Here is a 22,357-nt window from a genome sequence, read left to right on the forward strand (position 1 = left end):
CTCAAAACCAAGAAAATGATCCACTGCTGTAACCCATCCAAGATTTATTCGGGTTGAAAGGATAAAAAATATTTTTATAGCAAATTCAATGAAATTTATTAAATGTTAATGAAAATTATAAATTACAAATAAACCAAAAATAGAAAACCAACATTTTGTTATTGTTTTTGTTTATTAATTAAATATTTGAAATAATTAAGTACAGCTTTCTTTTTTTATTACAATGCTTTTAAATTTATGATCATCGTTTTTGGAACAGTTTCTAATGGTTTTTTTTATTATTATTTATTTTTATACTTTGAAGTGGAGTCAAGACACCCCTCCCCTCCCCCCTCATCCCCAGAGGCACTACGTATTAAAACTGTAGGTAGTCTTACAATTTAAATTTCAAATAGTTAAAAGTTTATACTTTTTTATCGCAATTTTAGTTCATTAACACTAATATTTATATAACTTACACTTAATTAAAAGAATCACTCCATATTCGTTACTCGATTATCTCTTCCGAATGCACAAATTTGTATCAGAGTAAACCCGCTGCAATCCTTAATATCCATCAGTGGCAAGAGACGAAGCGTCGAGAGCAGACGTTTGTAAATTCAAACTACTCAGTAGTTATTGTTTATTTTAACTGAAAGTGTGATAGTAAAAAATCAAAATGGTCAAAGATATCGAGGAGAAGGACATTGTGTGTTCGATCATTGGAAATTTCGGGAAATGGCAATTCGGGATAAGTGTAATGATGGCTCTATTGAAATTCTCCCTTGGATGGTTTCAATTCAACATCGTGTTTTTGGCACCTCCACAACAATTTTGGTGCAAAAATGACAATTTTACAATAAGTGAACTGAAAAATCAATCTGTAAGTTTCTTATATTTTGTTTTATATAATATTTTCGTTATTTATCTCATTTCAAAACAATCATGTTTTTTCATCATGATTTTATTACTCCAGACGTGAACTGAATGATGATAAAAAATTTAAATTGCAGGATTAAGATATGAATTACAACCTTGGTCATATCTATGTATGAACAGCATCATTTATGAAATTTTAAATGCTGAATTTTATATTTATTATTTTTCTATAAAAAATTTCAGAATCGATGTTTTGATCCGTATGATGCGGACCAAAAAATACCGTGTGCAGAATTTGAATTCGACAGAAGTGTGTTTACTTCTACGATCGTTTCAGAATGGAATCTCGTTTGCACGAAGCAATACTTCGTGGAGGTAAATTTACCATTTACATCTTCCAGTAATTCGTTATGATTTATACGACTTTATTAAATTCGGGCTTTTAATTTCAGCTTACCCAAATGTCGTTTATGGCTGGTATGCTTTTTGGTTATATACTTTTCGGAATTCTGGCTGATAAATATGGTAGAAGAAAACCCTTGATTATTGCCATTGTGATACAAGCGATAGCGTGTTTCTTGTCTACGTTTTCTCCTTGGTTTTCGGTTTTCATTTTAGCCAGGTTTGTCGTAGCAATAGCTTCAGGAGGAATTGCTATAATATCATTCGTTCTTTGTATGGAGGTAAGCTTTCAAAAAAATTAAAGCACTATTTAAATTTATCTACGTTTAATTTTCCTGAATTGAAATTTTAGATAGTCGGAGGTAAATGGCGCACAATCATTCCAATTCTGTATCAAATACCATTCGGCCTTGCAAATTCGGTGCTGTCCGGTCTTGCATTTTTCATCAGAGATTGGAGACAACTGCAATTAGCCCTATCAATACTGTCTGCGTTGTATATTTTTTTCGCATTCTTTATACCAGAATCTCCGAGATGGTTGTTGGTCACCGATCAAAGAGAAAAAGCCATGGGTAAACTACCAATCATTATATTGAGATATATTATATCGCCCGATAAGCTGTTTTGAAAATAAACATTCTACTGTTTCAGTTTTACTCAGACGAGTAGCAAAGTTCAACAATAGGCAGTCATCACCTGATGAATTACTTCAAAATGAATCAACCTATCTCGACAGATCAGATCCTGAAGATAAAAAAGACGAATCTATTCAAATTTTATTCAAAAATAAGAATCTCAGATTTAAAACGATTATACTTAGCATAGAATGGTAATTTAATTTTAGTCGTTAAGTACATACATATTCAATTATATTATTAAATCAATAATCAATTTTGCTATATTATGTCATTTTAAATTAGGTTTGTTGCTGGCATGAGCTTTTTTGCATTCACTCAATACATGGGGTCTTTGAGTGATAATATTTTCTTTACATTTGCCATGGGAGGAATCGTCGTAATACCTGGTGTTTTCGTTAGTCTTCTCATGTCATATTACTTTGGAAGAAAAACATCGATAGTTGTGTTTGAAGTTATCACAGCTATCTGTTTCTGGTTAATTCTCGCAGTGCCCAAAGGAGCTTATGTGCACGATTGGCCTCGAGTTTTATTAGCAAGCATGGGAATCATTGGAATGTCGGTGAGTTGACTACTTTTATTATAAAATTGGTTGTTATGATCAGACTTCGACAGCCAGGATGCCTTTACCCACAAAAAATGGTTCACTATAGTCAACCTTTTTTTTGCTTTCTTGATTTGTAAACCAATAGTGATTGAAGTCTGGTTATGATGACGTGAAATAAAAATTACATTTTTTTCAGGTGTTCCTACCCATGCTGTATTTATACACTGGAGAACTGTTTCCAACTGTGGTGCGCAATGTCGGGGTTGGAGTAGTATCCATGGTGTCTAAAATTGGTTCAATGTTGGCGCCACTTATTTTGTCATTAGAAAGAGTTTCAACAGTGTTGCCATTAGCAATTTTAGGAATTTTAACAATGAGTCTACCGGTGATGTTGATTCCTCTGCCTGAAACGAAGGGGCATGTACTATTAGATACAGTAGAATCAGATGAAAACTCAAACAAGTACGCATCAAATCGCAATTTTTATGAATATAAAATTAATAAAAAATCATATTTAAAAATAATATTGTAATTTTTCAGGGAGACAAAAGATTTTAATACAAAATATAAAAAAGTTCCAACATCTACGGGTTGAATATTCGATGAATATTTTTAAGTGATTGACTGTAAATTGTATAAGTACTCCTTGTTTTATTTGTAATAAAGTATTTATAAATATTGTAAACTTATTATTTTTAAGTTTAATACGAAAAATTCATCTTATTTCGAGAAGAAGCTATGCATTTGTTTTACGAAACCTGGCAAATCAAAGGTTGCTTATCATGCAATGACCGAGAAAGATACTATTTCCAAACAATAATTTTATTTTTTCAGTGCCATATTATAATGAATGAAAAAAAAAGATAAAACAGATTATAATCAAGACCAGAATTCATTGGAAAACTAAATTTTTGTTGTTTCAAATTATCAATATTATAGCTGATAAAGGTAAAATTGAAGCTTTTAAAAAAATAGTTATGTATATACCCAAAATATTTGAGCAAAAAATTTTGAATGAAGTTTAGAGAATCCTTTGAGTGAATGATAGTTGTAATGATAATAGCTTAATAAGACTTTCATTCCAATAAACATATAATATTAATTAAAGAAAAAAAACAACTAGTAAAAAATATGAAAATTCTTTAAAATATAGTACATATGTACATGGTTTCTAAAATATTTATTTTATTTTTAGGGATATTTCAACACAATAATAATTTTATTTCAGACAGTAGGAAGAATAGTGCAATCCGTATCGTTCATATAAACAAATATTACGAAAATTAAATAAATATAATAATACTTATAATAATTTATGGCGGTCGCTGAAGCAGTTTCATCCGTCGAATATGTATTGATGAACAAAAGTAAGTAGCCGCGGCGGCAAAAAGACAATATTTGACGATAAAGAAACGTAGGGAGGTCACTCTCATCCTGAGAATGCCTTCAAAGTGCGGCACGTGACCGTTTGTGATGTATTTTTTGCACGTGATTTATTTTTTCCGTCATATCCCGTCTACATCTCAGCCTTTCTTTTCCGATCACTTTTCTCGTATCTGAAAGTGGTGACTTTCTTGTCTTCTAATTTCCATTATGCGGCTCGTCATTGTTCTCCAGCCCTCTCGACACCCTGCAACTCTCAGTGAATGTGATTCGACAATTGTTTTCCCAGTGGGTGTTTTGATCTGTTCACTCAATCTCGTTGGGGGTCGACCTCTCCCTCTGTTTTCCCAAAGCTTCCCAGAACGACCAATTTTTCCAGGATATCCTGATCTCGCCTTGCGATGTGTCCAAAGAACTGGAGGATACGCCTAAGGCATATGGAAAATAGCTTATCACCAATCCTCAGCTCTTGGAGGATGGATGCATTGATTCTTCTCACTGTCCAGGAGATTCTAAACATGTGTTTCCAACACCACATCTAAGAAGCATCTATTCTCCGCTTTTCTCGAGCTCGTACCATCCATGTCTTCACTCCATATAGAATTACGAGGAAGACCAAAACCCGGACGCATTTCTGTAGACACGGTGATGCTTCAATGCTTCCAAATTTTACTCAGTTTCAATATTGAACTTTTTGCCATGCCGATCCACTTTTTAAATAGCGTATACACCCTTTGTTGTTCGATGGCATTGACCCGAGATAAATGAACTCTTGCACAAACTCAAGATCAGATAGAGCATCCGTCCTCATGGCTGACCATGTCGATCCACTGTCATAATCCGGTCTCCGTGACGGGCCGGAATATTAATGTGCGCGTGCAGAATACGGGAGGAAAAGCCTGTTCCTCTTGTTTCTGTTGCATCCTGCTCGCGCATATTAAGTGAGTATGTATCGTTTACCATGCACCCTTTTTTTTCGATCTTTCGACTTAAGATCTTTCGATTTTCGATCTTTGCCTTCCGATATTTGCGTTTTTGGTAATTTCACATTCCAGCCCGTGAGTTAGACCCGTCATAAACATATCTCAGAGTTGTGCAAGAATGTATAACAGAATGTTGTTAATCGATTGAATATTTGAATTGTATGATATATTTTTTAATTATTTTAATAACTGTAATGTGTTTTGTTTTATTGTTTTAAATTATTTTGCTGAAATATGGAATTATAATAATGGACTACTTCATTATTAAATTCTTTGATTTTTTTTCGATCTTAGTGCGTATCTTCGTAAGTCAAAACATCTTCGACAAACAAAAGTCGAGGATTACCTGTATGTAATTGTTGATGATCTAATTTTAGGTCAATCTCGAAAATTTATTTAAATTGTGCATGTTCTGTTTTAACTTTCAATATTTAATTTTAATTTAAATATAATGATTATAATTTTATTTTGATACTTGAATTTAATCTTAATATAATAATAATAGTTTTAACCCATTTGAACCCAGAGCTCGCGTGAAAACACATATCCTATGTGCCCAGGACTATTTTTTCGTTTATTTTCCAAAATCTTTGAGTTATTTCATGGGAAATATTTTTTATAGGATAGGGATGGATAATTATTTGATTTTTCAACATTTTTAATTTTTTTCAAGGTGGTGTCGTGAACGACCTTTGGGGCTAATGAAACATGTTTTTTAAAATAAAACAAAAACCACAATGGAGTCACATAATCAGTTATAATACTTTCTCACTGGTTATTTGTAATTTTATTGTTAAGAAATTTATAAAATTAATTTTAAAAATAACAAACACGCATCTCTTCGATAAAATGATATTTTCAAATCGCATAACATAACACACGTAGGTACATATATTGTGACATATACACATCGTCAACAAAAAAAAGTGTGCACCCTTTTAAAAGAAGAAATGTCATTAACGAGATTTTGGGTTCAAAAGTCGTAAAAACAAAATACATGAAGACAAAATAATTAATTATTATGATACGGTACAAAACATTTGTCATGCAATGGAATTTAACAGTTATCACAAGCGGAAAACGTTTTATTTTTACAGTGTCCACAATTTCTCCTTTTCTGTTTGACCAATATCAAATGTCTTCCAACTTCCTTTTGATTTTGATTAACTTTGCCGGGTCTGAATGGGACCAATTGTTTTCGTTTATGACCATAACACTTGCACAATGTCTCTGTTACCTGTCTGATAAATCCTAATTTATCAAGTTTACAACCAAAACTTTTGCTAAGAATCCAAGCGTTATTCACAGCTACATCGATGTTCCAAAACAGAATAGGCATGTACCATTTTTTCCATCTAATACTTATTTTATAGTTAGAAATATGGTTATACATTTGATCAACCCCACCCATATATTTATTATACATATTTATACTAAATGGTTGATTGATTTCCACTCTACTTTTTTCTTTAACCGAATATCAGTTTCCAGGGGTGGTAATATGTATGTATATGGAATCCGGAAGTTGAGACTCGTCCCAATAATCAATTTCTTCCCGTATATCTGCAGTAGTAAAATTGCATTTTCTGGAAAAAAATATGTGTCATTATCCCAAGGAGTCATATACGACTCCGTCGACTTTTTTTTCAGGAATGTGAGATATATAAACGCAATTTCTCTTATGCATATTATTGGTTTTAGATCATCACTTAGACATATTCCTTCCGGTGTCCCACAAGGGTCGCATTTAGGTCCCTTATTCTTTTTACTCTATATTAATGATATCTCATACATCTTCAAACATTCCTTTATACTTCTTTACGCTGATGATTTAAAAATTTACAAACCTATATACACCATAGACGATTGTCATAAGATACAAGAAGATCTAGATAGATTCTCTATATATTGTTTAAATAATGATCTTTTTATTAATCTAGAAAAATGCTCTATTTTAAATTTCACTAGAAATAAGTCAATTATTACTAATCAATATCAATTAAATCATTCAATCCTTAACACGTCATCTTCTATTAAGGATCTTGGTGTAATACTCAATAATAAACTAGATTTCTCTGAACATATTTCTTTTATTACCAACAAAGCATTTAAATCTCTTGGATTCCTACTCCGCTCAACAAAACCCTTTAATGATCCTTATGTACTAAAATTACTTTATTTTTCCTTTGTAAGGTCTCACCTTGAATTTGCCTCAATTATCTGGTCACCTTTTTATTTATCCCATATTAATTGTATTGAGAAAGTTCAACTTAAATTTATTAAATCCTTACGCTACCTTTTTCCTACCTATACCCATTCTACTGTTTCCGACATTTTAAAAATCCTTTCTTTTAACAATCTTTCTGTCAGGCGACGACATTCTGATGCTATATTCTTCTTTAAGCTCATAAATGGTTTCCTTGATTGTTCTGATTTACTGAATAAGGTTAATTTCAGAATCCCAGTTCGATACTCTAGACGCGTTGCACTCTTTTCACTTGATCCTTTCAATACTAATTCCCAAAAATATTTTTATATGCAGCGCGTTTATCGTATGTTTAACGGAGAGCTGAATGAGGTTGATCTGTTTGGTATTTCCCTACATCAATTCAGGTCTAACATCAAGAGAATCTTGACCGATTGATTCATTTTTTCTCCTATTCTATTTTTCCAATATTTCCATTATTTTTATACTTTAGTTTAGTTATGTAATGTGCTATTTAATCATATTATAGCTTTCATTCTTTTCCTTTTCATTTGTTTATTTTGTATTTACCTTTTTCATTTGTTTTTTATATTTGTAAATTTCAATTTCTTCTTATATTCTATCTTATAACCTTTTCCAAATATTTTAATACTATAGTTTAATTATGCAATGTACTACATATTTTGTCATGCCTTTATTCTTTACTTTTTAATTTGTTTTCCTTATATTTATCTTTTTCATTTTTGTAAAAATCTATTATTGGACTCGGATGTTACATATATTATTTATTTACTTTTTGTTTTTTTTATACCTATCTCTGTACATCCTGTCTGTTGATTTTTCAATTAATAAAATAAAATAAAATAAAATATTATACAATAAGTCCTACTGTATTAGAAACATAAAGATAAATAAAAAATATGTAAAAATAAAAAACTTACGTATGTTTTCTCTTCGACATATCTGCAAGTCGAAAAGCGCTCGATGTTATTCCCTCAAAACTCCAAAAGGAACTGATTTAATTTCGTGTGACTTTCTTAAAATTCATCACCAACATCTAACCAAGCGTAACGAAAGGTTTTACGGCCGGCCTGAGTGATCCCTTTATTTTACGACGCAAAATTGTAAAATGCCGTGAACGACCGCGCTGGCATACATCGTGTAAGTTCATAACTGACCGCTTGGGTTCAAATGGGTTAATTATGATATTTAATTTCAATTTTTAAATTTAATTTTTATTTCGATATTTTGTACGCTACTGGTTTTTAAAGTTGGCCTGTGGGCCGTTCGTTGGCTTGGTGCGTACGCACCATAAAGGGGAGCTTAGTGGGCGACTTCTTTACCTTGGGCGTATCGATAAAAAATGTTCAGGCACGCGAAGAAAAAAGTAGTGTTGGCAGCAGTGCGTGGTGCAGAGTGAGGGTGAGAGCGGCAGGTGTCACCGGCAGTGCCAGTGCCAGTGCCAGTGCCGGCTGTCAGTTGCGCGTTCCTGCGAGCCGCATTGCGCTACACTCTAGATTGCTCGACCGGGAGTCAGCTCGCAGTCGCCCTCTCACTCGCACTCGCGGAGATGTCTCTCTTCCGCAAGCCGCGTCGGCGCATGCAAGTGCGATCGCTGGCGCAGCACGACGACGACGAGGAGTCCCCGGCGGCGCCTCCGCCCCCCACCATTTCGCCCCACCACCAGGCGCCACCTGCGCCCCCGCCCGCCGCCAGCCGCGCTGCCCAGCCCAGACACACCCAGGCTCTGCTCAGCTTCGGAGACGAAGGTCGCTCTCCCTCACCCACCCATCTCTCTCTTTCTAGGTTATGTATGTATATGGCTCATCACACAATTCCGCCGCTTCTACTTCTGCTACTGCTGTCAAAACAGGATATTGCCGTATGACTATGAAAAATAAAGAATCGTTTTGCATCTAAAAATAAATGCTTCACAAGTCTATTACATTTATTGGGGGCCATTGTGTCAATATTGCCAGTGCAGAAGAAAACGGCAGGGTCGACAGTGCGCAATTAGCATACGCACCTATACAATATTTAGAATTTTAAACAATCATATGCAATACCCATTATTAAGACATTTACCGATAGAATTATTACGTTTACCGACCGATTGCAACCTTAGGCCTATTGCGCACTGGTCGACAGTGCGCAGTAAACCCAAGTGCCTGGCGAGTCTATTGTTTGCGCACGCAATCACTCGCCCAAGGCTGTGAGAACTCCAGCGTATCCTTTGTTCGAGCACTTACTGATCCCCTTAGCCCAGCGGTTTCCAAACTGGGAGGCGCAGACTATTGCCAGGGGAGACGCCAAAACAATTTAATAAAAAAATAATTTTCATACCATGAATGAGTTGGATATGCTTTCACTTTCCATAGATTTCTGGGCCACAGCCAATATTAAAGCAAGTAAAATTCTTTTTATCGACCACTTGGATGGTTTAGTGCTGCATTTTTTCAATTATTTCAAAGACCTTGATTTCTCAAAGTTTTTGTGGATACAGAATCCATTTTCCTACAATGAAGAAGACGAATTCGAGCTGACAACAATTGAAAAAGAAAAATTGATAGAATTATCATGCGATAGCTCACTAAAACAAAAGATTCAAAATGAAACCATAATTAAATTTTGGATGAATCTTAGTGGAGAGTATGAATCTTTGTATTGCAAAACAATGCAAGTACTTCTACCATTTGTAACGTATTGTTGCGTACGGGGTGGGTGGAGGATCCAAGTAAAAAGGCCAACAGTCGTTTCACAGCATTTATTGATGATTCAGGAGATATACGTATTGCCAGTGCTCCGTCCAGAATGACCTGATATCGCCTACGTACCGCCTTATAAAGGGTAGATCTCTCAGGACGCCTAATCTGTTTACCTGTTGTATAGTCACGTATTCGGATATGTATTTCCACGACATTGGGTCTCCCCGTACCGATTCTGAGAAATAACTAATAACGGTCATTGTTTAGCCTAAATGCACTTCGAGTCCAGATATAATCCTGGAAGTAAGTGCAAGCACTTAGATAGTTAATCCGATAACAGATATCCCTTGAACGATCACATAGTCTCTGGGATTCTATTCGCTTAATCCGCGGCATACGTAACAGTATTATTTATGCGAAACGGGCTTTTCGGCCATAGCTGCAATGAAAACCAAATATCGAGCCAGGTTAATAGTCGAAAAAGAGTTACGAGTGGCACTCTCCATATTGCCCCCAAGATTTGAAAAACTTTGTGCCAATAAACAACAACATCCTTTGCATTAAATTTTGATGTGTTAGATGTAGTTTAATTAGTAATGTAATATAAAAATAAATATACGCGTTCGTATAAATTTATGTTATAATAAAACCTTTTTATAAAAAAATAAAGGTTTTTTTTATTTAAAACGTGTCTATATTATTATATCTATTAAAAAATAAAAGGTAGGGAAGCGCGGAAAAAAAAAATTTTTAGGGAGGCGTAGTAGCATAAAGTTTGGAAACCGCTGCCTTAGCCTAATCCAGGGTCTCTATTATTCACCCACGAATGCACTTAGACAGTGGATACTCTTTCTCATGTTGCTACGTTACAATAGCAACAAAAAAATTCGGCTGTGACCAACCCATGACTATATCTATGTATTTGAGGAATATAAGACGGTCGCAAAACAAAATTTGATATTGAACCGTACAGACACATTCACACATACCAGCAGCATTATAAAATACTATGATAGCATTTTCGATAAAAATTGACTGCATATGTATGGAAACTTTCTACTTCCGGTTGTTAAATTGTGTTCAAATTTTTTTGATTACTTAAAATCCCTATCAGCGTTATACACATAAAATATCAATACGATTAAAATAATTTAAAAGGTCAAAATAATATAATGAAATATTGTTTTAAAAAAAAATACTACTTCCAGTTTACGAATTCTGACCAAAACCTTATCAACTCTAAGCTAGTACATAAAGAATACATATATACATTTTCAGCTTGATACGTTCATGGGTGTGGACAGAATAGTGGGCACAACATTTTTGACCTTCTTTCTAAGAGGGAAATAAGGGGACACCTATAAGGTGAGGTACCATTTCCGGTCAACTTTACGTGTTTAAAAAATTTACGTCGTGTCAATAATAATTTCAGCAAGCGATACTAAGTTTCAGTTCGATAGGACTAACGGTGTTCAAAACTCCCCAAAATACACACACACACACAGACACATTTTTTCTAGATCATGAAAACGTGATTCTGAGTTCGAATCAGTCAAAATCTAATAATTAAATATTCCAGCCATAAAATTACCATTCAAATAATTAATTATTTAACAACACTTAAAATAAAATGTTTGCATACAAAATTAAAAATTTTAAGCAATCTTACACTCATTATCGAAATTTAAATTACATTAATTTTGACTTGATTTTTCAGAAGCCTCAAATGTTTATTATCCTACAGTTGTCTTTTTCATTTATCAACTAATTATAGTATGTAAATGTTTTGTGAGGAACCAATAAAATAATATTTAGAAGCAAGAGCTTCATAACCAGCAGAATAGCTCAGTGGTTGCGTTTATGTTTAGCACCAAGAGATTATTGGATTCGATCCCGGGCTAATCTTTAATATACTGCTGGTTAGACTTGGATGTTTGTAAATCCAAGTCGAGTTTGCCAATTTTATCTGATCATTGTTGAAACGGTTCCTTAAAATTGGCAAAAAAATCTTCTGTATTAATGTATGTAAAATTTGTAAAAAAATATGTACAAATCTTAAGATGTCTCATTGGATTAATTAATTTTTTGTTAATTTCATGCTTTTCAGTTTCTGGAAATACAGTGATTAATGTCATAAAAATGTTGCATTGTATGTAATTAATTGTCCAGGAAGGCGCATTGAGGTCTTCCTGTCAAGCCTTCCTGGTATATATGTATCTATGTAAAAAAATAAAATAAAATATACTGCGCAATTCTGTATTGTGAAAGAATTTTTATAAAGACATAGCTAGTTAGGAAAGTAGTGGATATAGAGAATTTTTTGAAAATTTTAATTTCATAATTTGTAGTCGAAATTTTTATTTTGAATGATTTTATTAACACGAAAAAGTATATTTTGGTCTTGATGGTTTCACTTTTCACTTATTATTTATAATAACTCTTTCAGTTGAAGACGATTCGGAAGTATTCCGTGTGAAAAAATCGTCGTACAGCAAAAAGCTGCAAAAACAAATAGACCGAGAGCGTCGCGGCAAGGTGTCCAAGGACGATACCAATTTGCTTAATGACGAGAAGCCACAACAACCGAGAGGAGGTACGGCATCATTGCCCGGACATGAAGATGATGCCTTTTCCAAAAACAGTAGGAAAAATGATACTTACAATAAGGTATACAATTACAAAACTGATATTTGTACTTACAGTGTAATCTTTTTCATTCGTTTGACCACTCCACCACGCACCGTGAAAATTTTACGCTTATTATTTTATCGAATTTGAAAATCACAACTTTAAAAATACAAACCACCCGGATTGGACAGTGTTTTGGTCTTTTGAATGAAAAAATTGCCTGTATCAGGGGCTATGTTAATTTTACGACATTTTATTCTGTTATCAAAGCTGAACACGATAATGCGACAATGTGTAACATCCTTCGAAGTGCACAGAGTCCTTAATCTAACATTATTCACATCCACACTTCCTAAACAATCCATCATCACTAACTATTCTCCAATAATAACTCTTCAACAAAAATATATTATATTATATATATAAAAACTTACATTATATTTTATACATTATGAATTTCTTTACAGCCACATGATTACATATTTTTTACTATACCAACGTACATCATATTCATTCATCTACGGTAAACGGACTACTAGTCATATGTGAACCAGTCACAGGACAACCGGTCGCTCTAGATCGGCCACACGTGATCACCTGTCACACTAAAACTGGTCACACCCTAAAATCGGTCACGAGAAAACTTGTTAACCGATTTTAGAGTGTGACCAGTGTTAGTGTGACGGGTGATCATGTGTGACCGATCTAGAGCGACCGGTTGTCCTGTGACCGATTCACATCTGACTAGTAATCACCGAACCTTAATCTACATATAGACTGATTACAACAATCAATACATGGACAAATAAGATCATTTTTCTTACAGCAACTATCTTTCATTATAATATCTATAATAATTACTATGCTTATAAATTCACTCACATTATCAAAAATTTATTCAGTATTTTAAATATAAATAGATAATTGTTTTGTTTTTAATGAAATTTCAATTATTCTTATATCTTAATAATGAAGTCCGATTTCTATTATAGTAAAAAAAAATGTTCATATTGTTTAAATGCGCCGCTACAATATCCTTACCTCTTATTCACATATTTCTATTAAATTCCCGTTACAGAAACCTCGTTCAGTGGAAGGTATCATCCTTTCAGGGAGGGCGGCTTTGGTGGCCGGAGCGACGGGAGATATCAGCGGCTCTGAAGGTGATGAAAGTGATACCATTGACGAAATCAATGCTCGTTTTAAACCAATGTTCAGACCTCCAGGTGATTCGGTAAGAGCGTTGTTGGACAGAGGTGTAATACCTGATGCTGCTCTCATACATGCAGCCAGAAAGAAGCGACAACAGGTAGAAAAATCCCCTTTAACATATTCCACGTGTTTACAAATTCGGTGTACCATAGCTATAATAATGTTATTTTAATTGTAATATTATAATTTGATTGTATGAATGTTGTAGGCGCGCGAAATAGGTGATTTCATTCCGCTGCAGAGCTCCAATTCCGAACAGGCGTCTGCTAATCACATTTCCCTGTCTAGTATTAACAATAGTGGAAAGAGAGAAGGTAGACTTGTGCGTGAAGACGGCGCCGGTGATGCTTCAGATGAAGATCCTGATAGAATTGACGTTAGAGGAGTCGCACCGGAGACGTCGAGAAAGGAACGTATGAAAATAGCTAGAGAAGAAGGACCAGGTTTATAATTAAAATAATTTAATTCCATCTATTATTTATGGGTCTACCTCACGGCCCCTAAAGTGAAAAGGTTGAAAAAGCAAATATCAGAAGGCAAAGATCGAAAATCGAAAGATCATAAGTCGAAAAATCAAAAAAAAAAAAAGGGTGCATGGTAAACGGTACTATGTATATATAATATATATGAATGGCATGCGGTGAAATTATCTCTCTTTTTGTCATACAGCCTTGTTTAATGTGCGCACGCAGGATATGGGAGGAAAAGCCTGTTCCTCTTGTTCCTGTTGTATCTTGCTCGCGCAAATTGAGTGAGGATGTACGACGGGTGGAGAGAGACTTTTACCGCATGACACTGATATATATACTAACCGTTTTTCATATGTATGCATGGCAAACGAACATTTTCGACTTTTTCACGGTCACCCATTATTTATATGTAATTCGTGTTTGTATTAATCATGTTTCAATTCAATTTAGGTTCAGATGTCGATAGCGATGTTGAAGAATGGGAAGCTCAACAAATACGGAAAGCAGTTACGCAAAATCAAGTCTGCATTTTTAAAATAACCATATATATATTATACTAATACTTATTTCAATTTTGAGATTTGTTATAAGAATTTTTTTGTTGTATTTAGATAATGGCAGTCCAACAAGAAACTTACTACAGTGGTAATTATGTTATGCCTTCCGTGCCGTTCCCTAGATTAGAAATGGAAATGAATCCATTTACAATTGCCACTAATACTATTGGAGTATCGTCTTTTAATTCGGAGCATTTGAAGCCTTTAGTTGAGCCAGGAGAGTCTTCGGTTACACCCAGTCAGCTTACGAATATTTTACATGAAAGGTTAAAATTAAACTAATCTCTTAAGCACTCGAGTATATGTATGTAAGTTATAATATAAGTTTTTTTCTTTCTATAGGATTTCCCTGTTACAAGTAGCGAGGACTAAAAAAGCAGATGAATTTTTCGCTATGGATAAAGAGATGAAGAAATTACAGGAAACTCGTCAGACCTGTTCAAAAAAAGCTCCACTTTTAGCAACACGTTACGAATTCTATCAAAAATTAAGAGGATATTTAACCGATTTAATAGAATGCCTGGATGAAAAGGTCTGAATGAATGATATCAATAATTTTATTATTGTTGCGTACGGGTGGGTGGAGGATCCAAGTAAAAGGCCAACAGTCGTTTCACAGCATTTATTGATGATTCAGGAGATACACGTATTGCCAGTGTTCAGTCCAGAATGAATTATATCGCCTACGTACCGCCTTATAAAGGGTAGATCTCTCAGGATGCCTAATCTGTTTACCTGTTGTATAGTCACGTATTCGGATATGTATTTCCAAGACATTGGGTCTTCCCGTACCGATTCTGAGAACTAACTAATAACGGTCATTGTTTAGCCTAAATGCACTTAGAGTCCAGATATAATCTTTGGAAGTAAGTGCATGCATTTAGTTAACCGATAACAGATATCCGTTGGTCTAAGTACAATTCGCTCAATCCACGGCGTACGTAACATTGCCTCTCTCTTAGGTCAAATCGTCCCGATTGACCAACAAATCATAACTGATAAATCTACAGTAGTTACATTTATCTCCGATATCAGTCACAGTTACATTTACAATTACAGCCGTTATCTTTGCAGTTACAATGGAAACAATGACATTTATGTAAATTCTACTACCGTTACATTAACGTTACCTTTACAATTTAAATTCTGTAACAGTTAGATTAACGTCATCTTTACAATGGAAACAATTGCATTAAACTTTCGTTACATTTCAATTTACGACACCTTTACAATGTAAACAATTACATTAAACTTTCGTTACCCTTCAATTTACGACACCTTTACAATGGAAACAATTACATTGAACTTTCGTTACATTTCAATTTACGTCACCTTTACAATGGAAACAAAAACATTTAAAATTTCGTTACACTACAATTTACGTCATCTTTACAATGGAAACAATTACATTAAACTTTCGTTAAACTTCAATTTACGACACCTTTACAATGTAAACAATTACGTTAAACTTCAATTTACGTCAACTTTACAATGGAAACAAAAACATTGAAAATTTCGTTACACTACGATTTACGTCACCTTTACAATGGAAACAATTGCATTACATTTCTAATCGCCTAAAATTAGTCATCCGATGTTCTACATTTGGAAATCATTATTTGTTAGCTCTTCGGTCCAAAATTTCTTACGTGTTTGGTCCATGTTGCTCGTATCACCAAAGTCCAAATTTGCTATGGCAGCCCCGTATTCCTGTCATGTGGTCCAGCATCATGCTGCAGACCAACGTTCAACCCAGAACGTGCTCCAAAGCCATGTCCCACAAGAATCGCTCCCATCCTCACAAAAGTGACTTGGCCCTCGTGTCACCATCGTCCAAATTTGCTACGGTGGCCCAGTGTTCCTATGTCATGTGGCCCAGCATCCTGCTGCAGACCAACGTTCAACCCAGAACGTGCTCCAAAGCCATGTCCCACAAGAATCGCCACCATCCTCACAAAAATGACGGTTGACCCTGGAAAATGTGCACCCCTCAGTCTGCCACTCTGTTGGTGGTGCTTCTTTTCCGTTCCCTTGACCCTGGAAAATGTGCACACCTCAGTCTGCCACTCTGCTGGTTGTGTTTCTTTTACGTTCCATTGACCTTGGTAAATGTGCACCCAACAGTCTGCCACTCTGTTGAATGTGCTTCTTTTCCGTTCCATTGACCCAACTGAAATCCATTTCTTTCTGATGTATTTTCCCGTTACATCTGCGAGATGATCTAAACACTGCTGCAACTGTCCATGTATTTTTTCAGGTACTCGTGTTTCCACTAGTTTCCAACTAGATTTTTTTCGATGTTGACGTATATCAATTGTTCCGCTCTCTCTCGTTGAAGTCGCAATATGGCGTTTCTTCGGTGTCAAATGCCCTCACGTGGTTGATCCAAGTCACTTGTTTCCCCAACGTCCAAATTTGTTGCGGTGGCTCCGTCTTCCTATCATGTGGCCCAGCATCCTGCTGCAGACCAACGTTCCACCCAGAACGTGCTTCCGTTGCCATTCCCTCTGAAGCGGTGCCTCTATCCTCCCAAAAGTGACTTGATTGACTCCGCCGACTGACCAACCAACATTTATCCAATCTGATAAATGTGCCTCTCTGCCATTGCATGGTTCCGATTGAATTCCATTTCAATCCGTTTACTTTCCGACTCTTCCAATTAGACTCGACTAGTTTCCAATTAGATTTTTTTTCCAGTTTGTTGACATCTGCCGTCAACAAACAGTTGAAGGGAATAGTGGCTTGTGATCGACATCTTTCAGTTGTAGTCGATCTCCACTCCTCTTCTGACGACGATGTTTTCCCGTGGATCGTCGTCACCTACAGCCGCTAATTCTTGCTACTTGCGGCGTATTGGCGAACTGCCCTCATCCCGGTCGCCCTTTGGATGACTCTGCAATTGCCGGATGCTGCTCTCCGATGTTGCCCTTGACAACGCCTCAAGTTGTCCTCTCCCGGCAGCACTTGTACGAAACCTCCCGTTTTGTAACCTCCTTCCGTCATCCCGATGAATTCTTGCTCCTCCGCATTCCTGCTCTCCGCTCCTCTTCTGACGACGATGCTTTCCCGTGGATCGTCGTCCCCAACAGCCGCTAATTCTTGGTACTTGCGGCGTAAGTGGACCGGTGAACTGCACTCGTCCCGGTCGCCCTTTGGATGACTCTGCAATTGCCGGATGCTGCTCCTCGATGTTGCCCTTGACAGCGCCCCAAGTTGTCCTCTCCCGGCAGCACTTGTACGAAACCTCCCGTTTCGTAACCTCCTTCCGTCATCCCGATGAATTCTCGGCGGCCACCGCCGATAATGTCAAAGTCGAGTTGCAGTGATAACTGCAATTCGACAACCGAATATGTGATGACCGATTCTGTGTGTTGCAGTGAAAACTGCATTTTTTTATTTCGTGTCTCCATGGCTCGAACTCTCTCCTACAGCTCCCGAGGATGGCTTCGCTGTAGCTTCTCTTCCTTCGCTGGTGACTTTGTTCCACGGCCCATCTTGGATCCCACTTCTGACGACCAGTGTTGCGTAGGGGTGGGTGGAGGATCCAAGTAAAAGGCCAACAGTCGTTTCACAGCATTTATTGATGATTCAGGAGATACACGCAGTGTCACTGCTAAGTCCAGAATGAATTATATCGCCTACGTACCGCCTTATAAAGGGTAGATCTCTCAGGACGCCTAATCTGTTTACCTGTTGTATAGTCACGTATTCGGATATGTATTTCCAAGACATTGGGTCTTCCCGTACCGATTCTGAGAACTAACTAATAACGGTCATTGTTTAGCCTAAATGCACTTAGAGTCCAGATATAATCTTTGGAAGTAAGTGCATGCATTTAGTTAACCGATAACAGATATCCGTTGGTCTAAGTACAATTCGCTCAATCCACGGCGTACGTAACATTATTATATATTATTTTTAATTGTTTAAATTTATGCTGTAGATGCCGTTAATTAATGCTTTGGAAGCAAGAGCGATGACGCTCCAAAAGCGTAAAGCAGCCTTCATCTGCGAAAGACGGAGGGCCGACGTTAGAGATCAGGCTTATGAAGTATTACAAACTGCAGGTAACTATAGTGCTAAAGTCTTTAATATCATAAAATACATTTTTTTATTCAAAGATCTGCTTGAACATGGCTAATCTAATAGTATACGTTAATTTCTTTTTTTTACATACTTCCTTTACGTTTCACTTACGAATACGATTCAGGAAAAAGTTTGCCTCTTATCCGATTGTTTTCATACTTTGCTATATTGCTCATTTTCGTCATCAATATAAGTAAATGGATCCATCGCCATTACGATGGTGCAAAAATATCGTGTAAGACACGTTTGATATCTGCCCGGCGAGATAGTCGTTGACGTTTATCCAACGTTTGTTTATTAGTTTTAAACATAGATGGCGGTAGTAAAATAAAATTATTGTTTTTATTCAAAATAATATATATACAAATTATTATTAAATTTAAAAAAATAATATTTAGCTACAGCCAATTAGAAACGAATCACACACAACGAACGTTCTTAATTTTTATATTTAAGATATATTTTATTCATAGGCGGTGTTACGAAAAAAGACGCCTCGAATGAAGAACGAAGACGTCGTTGTGCTGAAAGAGAAGGACGCAGACTTAGACGAAGACGTGCTCGGGAACAATTAACCATAACTGGGACTCTTATTGCTCATCGAGATGGAGATTCGAGTGACGATGAAGTGCCGCAAACTGAGCTAGCGGCGTATGAAAGTACCCACGGTTAGTTGCATTACGCTTTGTTGGTGTATAATAAATATGTTGTTAGTTTGAAATTGTATTTTTAATTGTATGTATAATTTCAGATCAAATAATATCAGATGTAGGAACTCTTTTCTCTGACACTCTTGATGAATTTTCTTCATTGGCTAGTGTGCTATCACATTTGGAAGATTGGAAACAGCAAGAGTATTCAGCATACGTGGACGCTTACGTTAGTTTATGTTTGCCTAGGTTAGCTGGACCGTTTCTACGATTGAAGGTAAATCGATGAGCATTTTCAAGTACGGTTTTTGTTTGTACTCGGATGAACGTATTTTACCGTTTTCAGTTACTTTTATGGAATCCTATAACCGATGAATCTGCGCCGGATTGGGACAAAATGCCATGGTATCGGTGAGTGTAAAGTTGATTTTTTTTTTTTTGTACATATTGTAGATTTATTGTTATACGAATGAAATTGTTTTGATTAATTTTAGAGGGCTGATGCTTTATGGTCTCAAAGAAGATCCCAACAGTCCCGAGACGGAAGACTTATTAGCCAGTGATCCAGATATATGTTTAATTCCGAATATAGTACAAAAGGTTATACTGCCTAAACTTACAGGTATTTTGTTATTTTATTGATCGATGAAAAACATTGGCTGTGTTATTTGAACTTCATGTAAAAGGAATGTGCATATAGTGAAAAAAAAAATCTGAATTTGTACAAATAAAAATTTTTAAATTCACTTACATATAATGCCCTTCTGTAATATTTAATCAAATTCAATGTAAATTAGTATTATTTTATTTATTGACTAATTTATTTATTCTATTACAGAATTAATTGAAGGAACTTGGGATCCAATGTCTGGAGCACAAAGTAGACGCTTGGCTTCAATTCTAAGACGGGCAGCAGCTCTACCAGGCGCGTACCCGAGCAACCGGGTGTTTACCGATTTGGCCAAAGCTGTTTTAAATAGGATTCGAATAGCTCTTCAACACGATGTCTTCATACCAATATTACCGAAAAGGTTCGAGTGCAACCCTGTAATTATATTGATCGTACAAAATACGATGTTAACATGCTTTATTTGTATTTTTAGTGTCGTCGATTCGGGCCCTAGAGGTGGTTCTGCATTTTTAAAAAGACAAGCAGCTTCCGGAGTTAGATTACTAAATAATTTAGGCACTCTGCACGGTGCCGTAGCCGATAATACTTTAGCTCCCCTCGTGCTAGAAGCTTTACTGCAGAGATATCTTCTCGCAGCAATCAGATGCTCACCTCCGAGTACAAATTTTTTAATTGTTCTACTTGTATGTTTATATGTATGTATGTATGTGTTCAATTAATATATGTATCAATTATTATTATGTTTCTAGCGTACAGTGCGGAACTATGTTGGACCATAGCGGCTTGTTTGCCTAGGTTGTGGTTAGAACAAGAGCGTTCTAAGCCACCATTACAACAATTTGCGGTTTGTTGTCAAGAAGTGCTCGCAAATCTAACCGATAATGTTATGAATTTGTATGTATATTTTCAATTGTGAAATTGCTTTTAAAATTTACAATGCTTTATAAATAATATTCTTTTTTTTTTTTCTTTTCAGAAAAGCAATAGAACAAATACGATCGACTATCAGTATTCTTCAAACTGGACAACCCCCGAAAACAGACCATGTGAATTAGTTTATATACATATGTTAATTCCAATATACATGTATATTTAATATGTTGTTCCAAGTTTATGAATGTATCTATAATAGAAATTTTCATCCTACTTTTCCTCGTCGGGATTTATTATGATAAGCTATTTCAGAACAGTTTTTATACGGCAATTCAAACTCGAATCCAATTATAGTATTTTACTTAAATGTATAGATGTTTTTTTCTTTGTGAAAAAATGAAAAAAATAAATAAATCGATGCACATAATTTTTCTTTTATTATAATCATATATGTACAAATAAAAACTTTCACCAAATACCAGGGCTGTGGAGTCGCAGACCAGAGTCATATCATTTCAAGCAGAGTCAGAGTCAGAGCTGCAAAATATCAACCGACTACTTTTTTATTATTTTCTTTTACTTTATACTTTCTTTTACCTTATCTAATACTTTAACAGTATTACTGTATGTGTCAACTAGAGTCTTTTGTCATTGAAGTAAATCCACTAATTAATTGTAATTTAAAAATCATGATTCCAAATTATATTAGATATAATTGAAATCGTGGAGCTAGACGTATTTTGATTAGCCAAAAATTTTTTTGATTTTTTTTGTAGCCAAAACCGATTGTTTCCTCCGTCTCATACTTTTTATTTTTATTAAATTGATTTTTTTGTGTATGAAATTCATACATATACACTGAATGTACTTACTTTTTGTTTATACCTATTTAATTTCCAATAATTCAATAAATTGGTATACATGCCAATTTTTAGTGATTTTTTTTAGTTCCTTTAATTTTTTATATTTTGAAAATCGCTATTATTTTTATTACTAACAATTTTATACGTGGACAAGAAAAGTCGATCTTTCTCAAATCGTTCAAGCTGTAGTCAAAGTCGAATCATAAGAGTCGGAGTTGGTACATTTTGAATCGACTCCAACCAGAAAAATGTAATAATAATAGAAGGGCCCTTACGAATAAATAATTCCTGTCAATATTACGCGGTACGTCTCTATAAATACGCTACAACGCACGGAATACAATCGGATCAATTTACTTATAAAAATGTATCCCGTGTTGTTCATTGTGTGTTTTTGAATGCATTGTGCAATTTTTGCCGATGCTTGCCCATCTTGCGGGTAATATAAACAAACAGAGAAGTTTTTGTCGGACATACGTCGAGCACCAAGCATCAAATACGACTGATGCTAAAATTATTTAGGATTGTCTGGACAATCGTCACTTGACAATAATATGACGCCTAAAGTCACTTTTATTAATATAACATTTCTCGCCAAAAACCATAAGCATTTAAAAAAACATTTTCATTTTAAATATGCAGTGGAGGAGTGACAAACTCTGGGAGCA

General features: G+C 35.3%; 2 protein-coding genes across 4 annotated transcripts; both read left to right on the forward strand.

The window, feature by feature from the left end:
• Nucleotides 1-558: 558 nt before the first annotated feature.
• LOC143914451 (organic cation transporter 1-like) lies at nt 559-3,124 on the forward strand. The gene is made up of 8 exons (XM_077434669.1): nt 559-862; nt 1,102-1,233; nt 1,311-1,541; nt 1,613-1,832; nt 1,912-2,089; nt 2,181-2,457; nt 2,639-2,904; nt 2,983-3,124. The coding sequence occupies exons 1-8, from the start codon at nt 659-661 to the stop codon at nt 3,035-3,037; spliced, it is 1,563 nt and encodes a 520-aa protein (XP_077290795.1). The 5' UTR covers nt 559-658; the 3' UTR covers nt 3,038-3,124.
• A 5,215-nt stretch (nt 3,125-8,339) lies between these two features.
• On the forward strand, nt 8,340-21,752 carry LOC143914716 (PAX3- and PAX7-binding protein 1). Of its 3 annotated transcripts, none has more exons than XM_077435016.1 (16): nt 8,340-8,783; nt 12,166-12,386; nt 13,426-13,656; nt 13,768-14,002; nt 14,480-14,550; nt 14,641-14,852; nt 14,929-15,118; nt 18,530-18,653; nt 19,146-19,340; nt 19,424-19,599; nt 19,669-19,733; nt 19,817-19,944; nt 20,161-20,353; nt 20,426-20,610; nt 20,703-20,847; nt 20,930-21,752. In XM_077435016.1, the coding sequence occupies exons 1-16, from the start codon at nt 8,585-8,587 to the stop codon at nt 21,006-21,008; spliced, it is 2,649 nt and encodes an 882-aa protein (XP_077291142.1). In that variant the 5' UTR covers nt 8,340-8,584; the 3' UTR covers nt 21,009-21,752. The 3 variants fall into 3 exon arrangements, with proteins under 3 accessions (XP_077291142.1, XP_077291143.1, XP_077291144.1); XM_077435017.1 differs by having other exon boundaries at nt 8,413-8,783; nt 20,161-20,359; nt 20,447-20,610; XM_077435018.1 differs by having other exon boundaries at nt 8,413-8,783; nt 12,166-12,360.
• The last annotated feature ends 605 nt before the right edge of the window (nt 21,753-22,357 follow it).

Source organism: Arctopsyche grandis, chromosome 7 (genome assembly GCF_051622035.1).
Source record: "Arctopsyche grandis isolate Sample6627 chromosome 7, ASM5162203v2, whole genome shotgun sequence".
Taxonomy (NCBI): Eukaryota; Metazoa; Arthropoda; class Insecta; order Trichoptera; family Hydropsychidae; genus Arctopsyche; species Arctopsyche grandis.